Source organism: Triturus cristatus, chromosome 3_2 (genome assembly GCF_964204655.1).
Source record: "Triturus cristatus chromosome 3_2, aTriCri1.1, whole genome shotgun sequence".
Taxonomy (NCBI): Eukaryota; Metazoa; Chordata; class Amphibia; order Caudata; family Salamandridae; genus Triturus; species Triturus cristatus.
In genome coordinates this window covers 1,103,649,926-1,103,664,837 of record NC_140584.1, presented here as the reverse complement: position 1 = coordinate 1,103,664,837, position 14,912 = coordinate 1,103,649,926, and the positions used below count along the sequence as shown (strand labels likewise).

At 45.3% G+C, this 14,912-nt stretch overlaps 1 protein-coding gene across 4 annotated transcripts in view; it reads right to left on the bottom strand.

Moving 5' to 3' along the window:
* The window catches only part of KIAA0753 (KIAA0753 ortholog), a 359,680-nt gene that overhangs the window by 110,751 nt on the left and 234,017 nt on the right, over positions 1–14,912 (bottom strand). For all 4 annotated transcript variants that reach the window (XM_085649901.1, XM_085649900.1, XM_085649899.1 and 1 more), the window contains exon 12: positions 11,546–11,615. In XM_085649901.1, coding sequence (XP_085506027.1) covers positions 11,546–11,615 — 70 coding nt within the window. The remainder of the gene's footprint in view (positions 1–11,545; positions 11,616–14,912) is intronic.

The window sequence follows — 14,912 nt, the reverse complement described above, 5'->3', positions numbered from 1 at the left end:
TGTGGCTGTATGAAAGTGGGAGAAAACCTTTGCTGGGGCCTCTGTGTCATAACAGAGATGCTAGTCTGGAGTAAAATAAAATACTTTCAACATATAGAATAATGACAAATCCACTCTCTCTTTACTAGAAGTCATCATAGTTTGCAGTCGTATACAGACGCAGGTTTCATAGAATTGCACATTGTGATGAAAACTTCTAGTAAAGAGAATGTGGATCTGTGCTTAGTTTCTAAAAATAATTTATGTGCAAGTTGGCCAAAGTTTTCCTAGCAGCCCACAACTGGTGCTGCCGAATGCGGTTGCTATTGAACATCAAGGCTGTCCTATTTTAACTGAACTTCATGAATCTTTTCTCCACCATCTACACTGTTTCTTTATTTCACTCTTAATGTTTCTTTCTCATCCCTTCTTTCTCATTATATACTATCTTCCTCCTCCTTTCCCTGTTTTCACCTTTTAATGTCTTGCTTACGAGGCAGTGCATGCACTATTAGCTGCAAGATGTATTGCTCATTTACATTGTTTACCATTGATTGGTTGTATTGTCACTCTCATTTGCTTGCTTCATATGTGTTAGTTTTCTTCTTGTGTTTGTCCCTCCCCTGGAGCATGGCTGAAGAACTTGTGTCCTACCACTGCTCATGTTTTAGCAGCCACTTAATTTGGGTCTCGCCTATGCGCTGCATAGGAGAGATCTTTAGTAATCAGTTCGCTTTTTCGCTCAAAAACGTGCACGCGTTGCATTGCCTTCAATGGCAACGCGTGCACGTTTAGCGATTCACTTGCGGGAGGGCGCTTTGGCAACATCTGTTTGTAATTAACTTCCAAACAGACGGTGCCCAAGGCTCGCTGCAGCAAGGGAATCTCTGTGTGTTCTCTCGGCCACACTCCCACCAGCCCTCCCACTTGTTAACCCATTTGTTTGCTATTTTGCGTACGCAAGTTGGTACTTGTCTTACGAACCCCGTATCATGTCTTTGTATTGCTGAATACCAACGCTGCCTAGTCTTGGTTACCCCTTGTGTCTTTTTATTTTTCAAACTGCACATACTGTCTGTCTCACTGTCTTGCAGGTTCCTTTCTTCTATGTTTTCCCCATCTGTCCATTTTCCTAACTTTCTATTCCTCCTTCTTACAGCTGTTTTTGCCCCCTCCTGCTCATGGTCAAAGTCTGATGAGATAAAAGAAGTCCAGATCCCCAACATGGATGCTGGTGACGTCCACATGCAACCACCAGCACATGATAAGCGTTGGGCGAGATAGACGTAAAACAAGCATTGGCATAGTCAATAGGTCTCGCTTTTGGAACTTTATAAGTATTTAGTTAAGCAGCACAATATCCTTGGTGCAACAACATCAACTGTTGCATGGCTAAACACTTATAATGTCCCAAAAGCGAGACCTATTGGCTATACCAATGCTTGTTAATTCCATTTGTCGTTTACACATTTGTTAGTAATTGAACAGGTTATATTTTTTGGGAGGAGAACCCCCAGTCTCCCTTGCGTGGTTTTGTCTTGCGATGTGAAGACTTGCGTGCCAACAGTCTTTACGATCTAAAAAATGCGTGGAAAATGTACTACGAAGTAAAAACTTCAGAGTAAAAACTTCAGAGTAAAGGCTGTTTCCCATAATCCTCCCAAGAGTCTTCACTGGGTGTGACAGGGTCATAAGAGTGATAGGGACTACCTTAGTAGGATTTGGTGAGATTAGAATGAGTGGATGGCTGGGGTCACTGAGGAAGTATAGTTGTGTGAGGCAGAGGAGGTGGTGGTGGTGTGCATGGCCAAGGGTTAGACGGTGGTGGTGGTGGTGGTGGTGGGCTGGTTAAGTTGTACATAACTGTCTTAGGGACAAGATAGGTCTAAAGCTCCTCAGAAACATGCAATTAAAAGGTGAGCCTGCTCTTATTTGGGATGTGATGCTGGCCCCATGGTTGGGGTACTCGTGAAAGGAATGTCAATATTGTAAGAGTTCAGTAGCAAATCTGCCATCATTATGAAATGTTGAGAGCCAGAATGGGGTTCCCTAACTTGAATAGGAGATCCAGTCTGAACAGTAGTCTCTCGTGTGGGCGTTCTGATAAGATGCAGAAGGGTAGTTAACCACCATCAATGTGGCTACTACAGTGAGGTCAGGATCATCAGAGCCTTGCTTTTCATCAACTTGATGAGGACACATGGATCAGGGGTATCGACAGAAATAGGTACACTAACATCTTCACCATATACTTCTTCCTACTACATTACCCACGATGCCTGGTGGGTAAACTCTAGATGCATAAGTTGGGCATTTTTAGTTTGTATATCGATTTCAGGAAGATACCATTCCCAGACGTTATGTAGCACTGCATTGCATATGGCACGTAAGGGAACTCTACTACAATGAGGGTCTTGCTCAAGTCCGACTTCGGAGCTGATGCAAATTTCGGAACAGAGCTCAGAGTTTTGGAGTTGGCTTTGAAATTAATTTAAGCTCTAAGGTAGGCCTTTGAGGGTCTTGGAGTAGAGGAGATAAATACAGGTAGCGCTGTTCAGCAGCCCTAGCCCGAGGCTTACTCAGGGCCTAAGGGACATCAGCACCTGTAGCTGTACCTGAAAACAAGTGACTCTTCAGTCTGGTCTTAGGGCTTAATGCCAGACTCCTTTGAAGCAGTGTTCGGTCTCAGCCTGAGAGCACTTTAGAGGTCGAACCAAGAGGGTTGAACCAAGCGTGCATGATGTAGAAGGGGCATTCTGGGGGTTGTCCTTGGCCTGAGGCCCATGCTTTGGCATCGGAGGACATCACCTTCTGCCTCTGATCTACCTGTGTCAGATGTACACCAGTGTAAGGAAGTGGGTTTCTGTTGCAGTAACCCCCCCACTTTTTGCCTGATAACTGATGCACTTTTCCTAGTTGTGCCCTCGAGTCCTGCCAATCAGGTGCCCAGGGCCACCTTCCCTAAAAACTTCCTAACAGCCAAAACCCAATTGGCATCTCTGGTCACATGTCAGCCCCTAGTAAATGGTACCCTAGGTACCCAGGGCCCTGTGACCAGAGAAGGCCCCTAAGGGCAGCAGCACTGATTGTGCCACCCTTAGACGACACACCGACACACACTCACCGACACACACACACCGACACACACACACCGACACACACACACACCGACACACACACACACACACACCGACACACACACCGACACACACACCGACACACACACACACACACACACCGACACACACACCGACACACACACCCACACACACACCCACACACACACCCACACACACACACACACACCCCCCCCCCCCTTTGCAGGCTGAGTGTCTTGGTGCAGAACAAAACAAAGAGTCGACATGGCACACATCCCTGTGTGCCATGCCCACAACACACACTGCCCTGGCATACCTCAGTCAACCCTCTAGCTGGGTGCCCTATGCCAGTGGTGTGGGCACAGGTGCATGAGACATGTGCCCCTACAGTACCAGGTCCATTCCTGGGCACTGCAAGTGCAGTGCTGCCACTAAGAGTATATGGTGCTGGGAGGTCGTCAACACGAACTCCAGAGCAGCATGATGGCTACACTGAAGACTGAGAAGTTTGGTATCAAACTTCTCAGCACAGTAAACCCACACTGATGCCAGTGTGGGATCTACTGTAAGATGCATGGCAGAGGGCATCTTAGAGATGCCCTCTGAACCTAACCTACAATCCACGTCTTGTCTGAGGGGCTGCCTAGGCTGCCACACAGCAGACATGTTGCTGGACCCCTGGGTAGAGAGCCATCTGCTCTCCTGGGCCGGCAACAATGCACATCCTGGGTAATGTGCTAAGTCTCCTCCCCCAGAATGGGCAGGGGAAGCTTCAAAGGCATTCCGCCTTTGTGAGCTTCTCCAGGCCACTTGCTGTACTCAGCAACTGGCCCCTACTGGTTCTGACCCCCACTCTGGCGGGAAGACTGGCCGGAAACCCCAAGAAAGGAAAGGAGGTGTGCCAGCCTCAGGTGGGGAGGCGAGGTGAAGCACATCTCCGGGCTCTCGCCATCTTGAAGATGTGAAGCCCTACCCAATCAGAACTAGGCTACTGCCCCCTCCCACAGGAGAGTGGCAGGATAGGGTGTGTACCCAATGGGTGCCTGCCCTTTACCTACCTGTAACGCCCCTAAATCTAGTATTTAGGGGCACCCTGAACCTTCCTTCCTTAGATCCAGATTCCGAAACAGCAAAGAAGATCAAGAAGAAAGAAGACCTGCCAAGCAGCTGCCTAAAAGAGGAAGACACCAACTGCTTTGGCCCCAGCCCTACCGGCCTGTCGACCCTCGAACCTGCTCCTGCTAAATCCCGGCATCCCCGTGGCCAGCAACCCCACAAACCCCCGGTTGACCTGGCTACCTTGTGACTCTGAGCATCTGGGACTCCCACGAGCAGTGGCACTGCTCAAAGCAAGTAACTGACCCCTGGCATCAGCCGGGAACCGTGAACCCTGAACACTCTGCACCCGCCAAGCCTGGCCTGTGCTGGAGTGGACCAAGACCACGAGGACGTCCCCCCGGCGACTGTGACCATGAATCCGGCACCCAAGGACCCACCTCGATGCTCCTGACGACGCCTGCAGCCTCTGAACCAGGGACCCCCCCAACCGCAATCAACAGAGGGTAAGATTTCCCGACACCAAAAGGCACCCCTGCACCTGGCGCCCTGCGCACCCCTGTGCCAACACCTGGGTACCTACCTATCCTCCAACTACTCAACTTACCTCTCGAAGTGGTGGTCGCACCTGAAGAAGCTTCTCCATTGTAATCCATTGAGCGCCCGAAGGCTCAAAAGCACCCTGCACCCAGCCGCCCGAGTGCCCCTGGCTGTGCACCCTCTACTCCTACCTACTTCCCCATTTGCCCTGAGCAAGTGACCAGGAGCCCAGCTCCCGCAGCCGCGTGGTTTGCTAGTCAGCAGCCACCAACCACGGGCCCCCTGCCTTCCATAGGATAACATTGGGCCTAACTTACTCTGCACCCGGCAGCCCCTGTGCCGCTGTGGTGTAACAACTGTACTTACCTGACCCTGGGAGACCCCCGAGTCTATGCCCAGAACCTTAACTCTGCCCGTCGAGTACTTACCCAAAAGCCGATAACTCACTTTTCTTCCATAGGGTAACATTGACTGGTTTCACTTGAAATTTCTTCTAAGTGTGGAGTTTCTAAACTTTAAAATATTCACCTAAAATCAACCGAGTAACGAAAACGGAAATACTCACCTGCAATTAGGAGAGATCCCAGTGCTGGATCTTGGTGCCCAGCACTGACCCTGAAAAGTAATTACAAACCATACTTACCACTAACTCAATTTTCTCCCATAGGAAACCATTGACTGTTTTTCTGTGAAATTTCTTCTAAGTGTCGATTTTTGCAAACTACAAATATTCTTTAACAAGCTTTTGGGACCTTATAAGTATTTAGTTATGCAGCACAATATCCTTGGGGCATCAACACCAACAGTTGCATGGCTAAACACTTTTAAGCTCCCAAAGGCGAGACCTACTGGCTATGCCAATGCTTGTTCCAACTTTATTTCTAGTTCAAACTAATGTTCACCACCGGCCGGTGGATGTCGGTAGCAGCTAATGTAATGCTGGTCTTCTCAAAATCAATAAAAGGATTAAAACCCTAAACATTTGCAGATTAAATTGTTGTGCAGATTTACATTTCTTTCAGGCAGTGGAGACCGAGGCAGAAAGGATTTTTTTAGCGGTCTACTCAGCTTCGGTTTCACAGGACAAATAAAAGGTTTTTCATGACTACTGATTCAAATAGGTGACAAATGTCATCCATCAGCAATGGAGATATTGTGGCTGGAGGGCACAGAGACGCAACAGATACAGACACAGGGACTAGGAGGGAGTTAGAAAAGGAAGTTGGGCCAATTACAGACAGCAATGAAGATATGCACAGGCATGACGGAAAGACAGGACGTTGGAAGGACAAGCATTACCAAAGATAGCGGCAGGGGCAGTGATGGACTTGCTGCATGGTATAGGCAGGCACGTGGTAGAAGGCAGAGAAAAGAAGGATTCAGAAGAAAGTGAGTGGCATAAGAAAAAAGGAGGAGCTATGGCAATAACTTATAAAGCCTTATAAAGATCAGTAGACTTATTTTTTTTTTTTATTTCTCAGATGCGAGAAAATGTTTGATACCAGTGAAAACTCTTCCTTTTTCCAAGAAAAACAAAAAAGAAATGGAAGTAATGCTGTGAGCGCTGTTGAAGGCCCCTATGAAGACCTGAACACAGCATAGTAGCATTGTTTCAGGTTTAAGAGATTAGCGGGGATAACTCGACACAATGGAGCCCCAATAAGCAGGACAGATGGACTTCCCCTGCATGGATTGTCAATGATAAAAAGTATGAGTCGGCCATGGGTAGCAGTAAATGCTCCAGAACTGCAGGCCCTCTCTGGCTGTCTACCTCAGCGATCAGTATGATGCAATAATTAGTGATTAAGGAAATTGGTTTGGCTTTTGACTTGTGCATGTGGACAGCGGCACAGAATAAGAGTGCATATGACAGAGCAACACCCAGACCAACTCTAGGCAACAAACAGACGCTTAAACTAACACAAGGTTTTATAGCAAACAGCCACCCCGAGAAAAAACAAACGATCAACAGTCTCACATTACCATGAGCAGCATTGGGTACTTGGTGACAAGCATTATGGAAGTTTGCAAACGAGCAGGGTGGGGCCCTGGCCAGAGACTGGTCTTAGGTGGAGCAGCAGAGAACAGGGTGGTGGAAAGGAGTGAGGAGAGGCCACCTGGCCCTGGCTGCCTGGACAGGCTCCGCCTCTGCTATCACAAAGGTGAACAAATAATGACCCGCAGGGCCTCCAGCTGGGAAAGAGGTCTGGGGGTTGGGGGGGGGGAAGGCGGGGGGGGGGGGGGGGGGGGGGGGAAGTGAGGCCAGAACACAGACAAGTCTGCTATTTAAAGGGACACAGACAGAGAAGGTGGTTTGCATTCAAATGAGGCTCACAGTGGATTGGTCGTGCGACAGTCAGTGCCCCAGGGCCAGAGCTCACGCTGCTTTGTTTTTTTGGCTATCCTCCTGTGGTAGTCCTGAGAGATTTCATACGCAACAAGTCCACGCTCACCCAATACCGATGCACACAACAAGGCAAGTAGCAGAGTTGAACTTCCCGGTTCCCAATGGGAGGTGCACACAGCTAAAAAAAAGCATTGGCCGCGAAAGTCATCGCGCAAAATTGCAAGCCACCTAATTATGCCACATATCAGAACCCTTCCAGATCAAATGGCAGGCAAGGCTCTTTAAACTAGCAATCAGATACCAGCGCTCTTAACTCAAACTCAAATAGAAAGAACCTATCTTCAAACCATCAGCATTTGGCCAATAATAAATACTTTTTTATCCGAAGATGTGTGTCCAAAAGTGAGGCAAATTGATCTTCTCATCGGTAAGAAGACACGTGTGGGAAAACTCGGATAAGCGCACTCGTACACACTACAACAAGGGAAGTTTTTGAAAATAAAGGACTTTAGTCACAATTATATGTCACATATATTGTATGCTAGAACATATATTCATCCTTCATAAACAAGCGCATAAAAACACTGTAATCAGTGTACCCGCAAATTCATGCGAAGAAAATACATTCAAGGCAAATCCGCCCAAGACGCGCACTCCTATTGAAGTAGCAATTAAGATTAGCCTGCCTTCTCAATTAGAAGCAAGCTGTTATTCAAAATGGAAACTGACGGTACTGCAAGCATGAGCAAAGTGTCCCATGCAAGCAAGAAGAAGAGGGAGGGGGGTGGGGAGACATGAGGGGTGGGAATATGAGGGGGGGGGGGAAATATGGGGGAGGGGGAAGACATGTTCTCTAGTTTGTGCCATATTTATAACCGCAAACTCTGTATCACAGATGCATGTAAACGACTTTCGAGTAGTTGTTAAAACAACCCACCCCCACCGTAGGAAATACGAATAGTAAACTAAAGCCTCCAACACTATGCCTTCCGCGATTAAAAGGACAGAAAACAGGGGGCAGGCAAAACTTATCTAAAAACCTGCTGACTTACCCGAGCTCAGACTGTTGCCACAGGGTAGAAGAGCACCGAACCGAAGAGTAAGCGTTTCATTTCTGAGCCGCTACTCTAGCCGGTAGAGTTCCAAGGCCTTTAACTTATCCTCACTAGTAACGTCATTTAACGGGCGCGATTTCCCGTACAACAACGTGATGAGTACAGCCTAACAGCACTTGTAACGTCATTAGATGGGCGTGATTTACAGCAACTCAACGTAATGAATACAGCCTGACAACTCTAGCTACGTCATTTGATGGGCGTGATATGCCGCACCTCGACATAATAAAAGCAGCCTAACACCACTTGCAACGTCTTCGAATGGGCATGAAATGCCACACCACAGCGTAATGTTTGCAGCCTATCAGCCTGTAATAGGTCATTAGCATAAGGCGTAGTTAGCCTTATGTCTACATACTGAGTACAGTATCAAGTACAACAACAAGCACGCGCGCGAGTGGTGCGCGCGATGGCAAAAGTAGGCTGGCGAGTGGTGTGCGATGAGGTGCAGGGCTGAAAGCTGGCGGATGCGCGTCGTGCACGCTAGCGTGAACGCAAGCGCTAGGCCAGCCAGCAGCACTTTGAAAACTCACATACAAAATGTCTCTCCGAGCAGCGCATGCTGACTCAGCGAGACCTAAAAATTGTACCAACTGTGAAAACGTAATTACTTACCTGTGTTAGATAGATGTCCCAGTACTGAGCCTAGGAGCTCAGCACTGGATTACAAAAGTAACGAGAACATACTTTACCGGTAACTTGAACTTTCTCCCATAGGAAACCATTGACTGTTTTTCTGTGAAATTTCTTCTAAGTGTCGATTTTGCAAACTTGCAAATATTCGTTAAAAAACGCCTCTATAACCTAAATGCATTCTATCAACTGCTTACAGGTGGTATACTAGTGCTGGATCCAGGATCCAACACTGAACCCGAAAAAATAACCATAACCCCACTTACCTGCTAAGTAAATTTCCTCCCATAGGATAACATTGGTAATTTGATTAGAAAAAGTTTCAAAGTGTCAACTTTTAAAATACCAAAATATTGCTTAAAAATCACAAGAGTAACTAAAACGTATTTACTCACTTGTTTTCAAGAACTGTCCCAGGACTGAATCTAGGATCCAGTCCTGGAGTTAGAAGAGTAATCCTGAAAGTAATCAATTGCATTTAACTTAAAATTCCCATTGAGCTCAAAGTATTATTATGTTTGAAATTGTGTTGCCTATTGCAACAAACTAACTATTACATTCAAAAGTCAATTGCCTATTGCAAAGTATTTAACTAAAGCATCTCATTCTGAGAAAGTATATTTTGATACCTATTGTTGGTTCTAAAATAAACCAACCATATATTTTTATATACAAACCATTGGTCTAGAGTTCAGTTCTTGAGTGTGTGAGATCATTTGCTGAGTGTGTACAACAAATGCTTTACACTGTCCTCTGATACTGTCTTACTGCTCGACCAAGCTAACACTTTAGAGATTAAGGTTATATATAACTTTAGCCTCTGCAAAACCTCTGGGGACTGTGGACTCTGTACACACTGTACCTATTTGGGAACAGTATATACAGAGCCACTTTCGCACAACCGGAGGTACCAGGTCCTCTCCTTTGACACCTGAATATGTCCTCCGATCAGGTCTGGTGTTTCAGTTAACACCTGTATCTGTATTTTGTGATGTGTCCAATGGCATTTTTGCCAGTACTGGATGGTTTCCTTGCAGTTGAGCGCTTTATAAAGCGAGCAGATTGGCTACTTGTGATGTGGAAATAAAAACTGCACATCCAATGCTGATCGGACACGGGGACTTTGCAATCATGGCAAAATTGAAAAAGTGTCCTTTCCACAGCACCCCTCATTGGCAGTAATTTTTTATACCGCCCATTTCTTCAAGGGTGCTGCATCAACACTGCTCAAAGTCAAGTGCCACTATCACAGTCTTTTGAAGCAATAGATGGCAGGCACAGTTGGTTAGTGTCCAGTGAAGTTTTCTCCCATTGCTGGAGATGAATCCTATAAAGGCTAGCACAAAGATACTGGTGAAAATGACCTAGGTTCCTGAACTGGCAAAAGAATTGTCTGTACCCAATGGCTTGGAAAAACAATCTGAGGTGGATTCATTGTCCTGGGGCACTGTGAGCCAACATTGGTGTCTTAAGCAGTTTTGCGACTCAAAACTTCTTTAACTGGCAAAAAGCCAAACCAAACAATAGATGGCAGGAGTATACAGAGCATGTGTATCTACAGCCACGCATACTATGAATATATACTTATCCACATGTATAAGGTGTTCAAAACTGTACATGTGAATCACTAAAGCAAAGCATATACTATTGAGGCGAGCCCCTAAAGGAAATACAGTGAGCTCCAAGCTCAGAAGTACTGTAAAACACAACTTTTTATTTATCTCTAATGTTGCCCTAATGCTCTTTGACTGTAGTACATGCAGACGAAAGGAACCAATACTGGCAATTGTTTGCTTTCAAAATGGAATGTGCAAAAAATAATTGGCAACATGGAAAAAAAAAAGAAGGATGAAGACCGCATTGATAAATTATCGCGTACTGTGTTTTGCTCGTAAAATAAATCTAACACATGCATTGCAGTGGCATGTTTCAGAGTGACCTAAAGGAAAAGCACCATCGAATCATTCCAGCCCTGAAACTAACCCTCCTGCTACCTTCAAGCTCCTGTGAGTAGATATGCTCAGATAAAAATCTTCAGGCGAGGAAATAGTTTTATGAGTCTGAATTGTAAAGACTTACACAACATGGTAATGTGACAAAAGTAAGAATCTGACTGGTCTCATCAGATGGCAACCCAGGCACAGGATAACAAATATAATCTGAGTTTATTTACAGTAAAGTTTTCTGAATAGTTTGAATGCTTAAAAGCAAATTTGCTAGATCAATTCACATGACGTTTACTCAAAATCTAAACACCAATATTGCAATTAAAGCAATAATACATATTAACCTCTTCTATGATAACTCTGACATAGTGAAATTCCAGGCACATTGAAAGCCCTTTTGTTATTAGACTGGCCTAAACAGATCACATGCATTAACAGACCTTCTGCATAGGTAGAGTTTTTGCCTATGCAAATACTTCACACAAATGGAGCAGATGCATGTTCAGAACCTGGAAAAATAAAATCAAAAAGGTGACTAATCAGAGCCATGCTGGAATCCAACCCCTCACATAATATGAGCATGGGCATTATTAGAGTAGTGATTATCAGAGCTCCGATATAAGGACACAGCCATAATGTGCTACCACGCTGCATGACACCAAATGGGACAAACTGTTTATTTTTTGAACTGGCAAAGTAGATTTCTGTTGCATCTCATCCCTTTGACACGAGATTATTTAATAAAATTCCACACCCAAGGACAACAAGCTTGCAACCATCTAAAAGAAGGCTCTGTGAACTGGTCTTAACTTAGGGAAATATAGAATGTACCTTTGTTTTGTCTGCTTGACGTTGCAAATGGTTATCAACTTGCAATTCTGCAGAGTCAACTTTATCAGGTCTAAGCAGAAAAAATAAGAAGGAAACATTAATTACACGTAACAGCCGTTTGCCATTCTGGCCATTTTTACAAATGTCTTGAACACAGACTGTCTCAGCTATGGTGCATTATGCCAAAATGCAATTTATATTGAGAAACAACCACCAGGAAACATATAGCAAAAAGAAAGCAAATGGGATAACATTAATTATAACCCCCATTTTAAAAATGAAATGGAAGAAAAATGTTTCCAACATGTATGCAGCTTCTTACGGAGTAAAAACTATACGTTTGCATCAAGACAGACATGAAACTCCATTAACTGTTTGTGGGAGAGTAGTACTTAATACCCCAGCTCATTTTGATGGTCAACTAGAAGAGATAGTTCCTTTAACTACTTCATTTCAATTAGCTCAATAGGATATGATCAGTTTTTAAATATTTTTTTCATTCATTGAAGATATCAACTACGGCCTACTGTTATTATAGGTGATTTTTCCCTCTCCGGTACCGAATCTTCATTAATATTTATAAGCACTGAGTAGTCCAACATGCTCTTTTCCCCCAAAAAAGGTGGGAGATAGAGAATGAAGTAAGAAAACAGAAGTACATGGCAGGAAGAAATAAAAAACTGTGAAATCACTAGAGAAATGTCCTTAGAGCCAAGTACCAGCAGCAAACTTTCAGTTGTAGTTTGGTACGATTTTTAAAAACTAGTACAATTGAGTTGGGTAACAATAAACATCTGTTATTTAGCGCCAGAGTAACCTTTGGGGTGAACGTGCACTTTACAAATACAATTGTTATATTTGCCACCCAAGACGTGCAACATTCTGACATTACACATCGCTCGGAAAGGCAGAACACGTTCTTGATATTTGTTTCTGTCATGCCATACAGTGAGAGGAGATCACCATATAACCTACGCATGACGCATTCCTGGAAGGAGACTGATTGGTCACACGATGAACACATTAAGTGTCCTGAGCAATTTAGAGGAAGCTACTTGCATTGTCACATGACCTGTGTGTTGCACAGGATGCCTTATGTGTTTGTCAACCCCAGTGTGAATTAAAAATGTGAGCAGTCATCTGAATGCATTTCATTTTATTGGCAACCCTTGCAGTCTCAACGTATTCGGAGAATCGCTTAACAGAACATGCGGTAAGACTTTTGGAAATATTTGCATTCGCCCAAGGACAATATCTTTTAAAATTGCAGGACAAATTTTGACTGAACATGGCATTTGCACTACTCAGTGATTTTTCTACATGTAACTCTAGTAACACTAAAGACTCACTTTCTATTATTTTAATCATTTATTCTCAAGTATTGGGGTATCTTTCATAGATTCACATGCTTGAATCATTCCCCGTCGTCGAAGTGGGAGTCCCATGGTACATAAAAATAGCAATATATCCATAAAATAGGCATAGCAAAGCTAAGAGAATAACAGGAAGTAGAATTACATAGCAGTCAATAGGATTTTTTTTTCCACTTTCATGACTCGTCCAAGTCATTATATATAGTCCGAACTACAGCCAATCAGGCGACAGGATTCCCTAGAACCTTCTCCTCAGAGGCTCAGGCTCTCAGATTTTCTAACCGCACGTCGTGTGAAGGGAGTCTCCCTGAGCTCTGCTCAGTACTTCTTTTCCTCTTCAGGATTCTTCAGAATTTTCTTCATTAATGATGTCTTCTTCAAAGGAATCTCTTCAGACCTTGGGAGTCTTGTGGTAAGCTCCGCTGTTTTCAGAGGACCCCCAAAAGAAATGCATTTACTGCCTTTATCCCGACCACCAGGTGACAGACTGCAAGATATGCAGAACTTTCCCTCAAAAGACTTTGAGAGACAGAGAGGGACGTCTTCTTCTGTAGCTACAGAAGCTTAAGGACCAGGAGAACCCCTTATATGACATTGAGAGTACTTCCTCTCTCAAGACTGCTTCCTCTAGAAAGAGGCCTACCGGCACGGAATGGTCTTCTCCTGGGGCGAAGGTGTTAAAGAAACAGCAAACCTCCAAACTAGATGAGTTGCCTTCCTCCTCAAAAAAGGCTCCTCCATCTTTCAAGGGTAAGCCTGTACCCTCTACACCCCCAAGAAAGACTTTAAAATCTCAGGCCTCTTAAACTAATCCTGACAAGAATTTACCTCAGAAACGGGGTCCCTCGTCGACAAGCTCGACGAAGATGCCCTCGTTGACGAAGCCTACCGTCGCCGTGCCGACGACGTCAACTGCCACATTTTCATCTCCAAAGCCTCAGATGATCCTATCGTAGGCATCCTCGCCGTCGACGCTGGTGTCTGTTGCTGTGAGGCCTCGCACGTCGATCACTTACTTCTCCTCGTTGTCGACGAAGAAGGTGAAGGCTACTATCGACGCCCCTTCGTCGACGAAGACTACGATGGCCTCGTCGACGTTAGCCCCGTCGACGGCTGCCTCGTCAACGACTGACCTGTCGACAGCCGCCTCGTCAACGGCTGCCTCGTCAAAGACTGCCCCGTCGACGGCCGCCTCGTCAACGGCCGCCTCATCGACGCTACAGAAATCTTCATGCAAAGACCTTCAACTATGGTCTTCGTCTACGGCCGCAGCATCGTCGGCGACTTCTATGGTGCCATCTACAAATTTACCACCGTCTACAGCAGAGGCTTCCTTGCTTTAGAGACGAAACTCTTCTTTGGAGGCCCTCTTACCTATTCACACCTCCCCCGGTAAAGTACCTCTCGCTTTGCCTGAGCAATTATTGGATTATGGAGACGATGAGGAAGAATCTGAGGAAGATAATAGATTTCGTACTGCTCGGAGCCCTTCTGAGCTCCTCATTAAGTACCAGGACGAGAACCAAGAGGAGGACTATTACCCTGAGGCTGCTGCTTCAGTTCCAGTAACAAACCCTACTGCACAGATGCCTTTGTTTCTTATAAACAACTTGCAACACATGTTAGATGACTACTATCGATGATTCCCTCCATCTGAATCGGCCTCTTTTGTCCCGCAAACACCTGATCCTCAGTCTTCATCAGTACTTAGGTCGCCCAGACCGCATTCTCCGGTAGTTTCAGTGTCCCAACACCTTCAGGACACGCACACCACGGATGACGACAGAGAAGAGGGAGAATTAGATGACAGATCTCTCCTTACTGAATGGGATAACTATCAGATACAAACTCCGTCTCCTTCCGCTCCTGCTGCTGTTGACTCACCTCCAGTTGACATCGGAGGTTTTCACGTTCTGATGGAGAGCGGCCCAACGTTTCCACCTCCCTATGGACATTAGGAAGGATGATTGTTTCCTTTACGATTTTAAGGACGA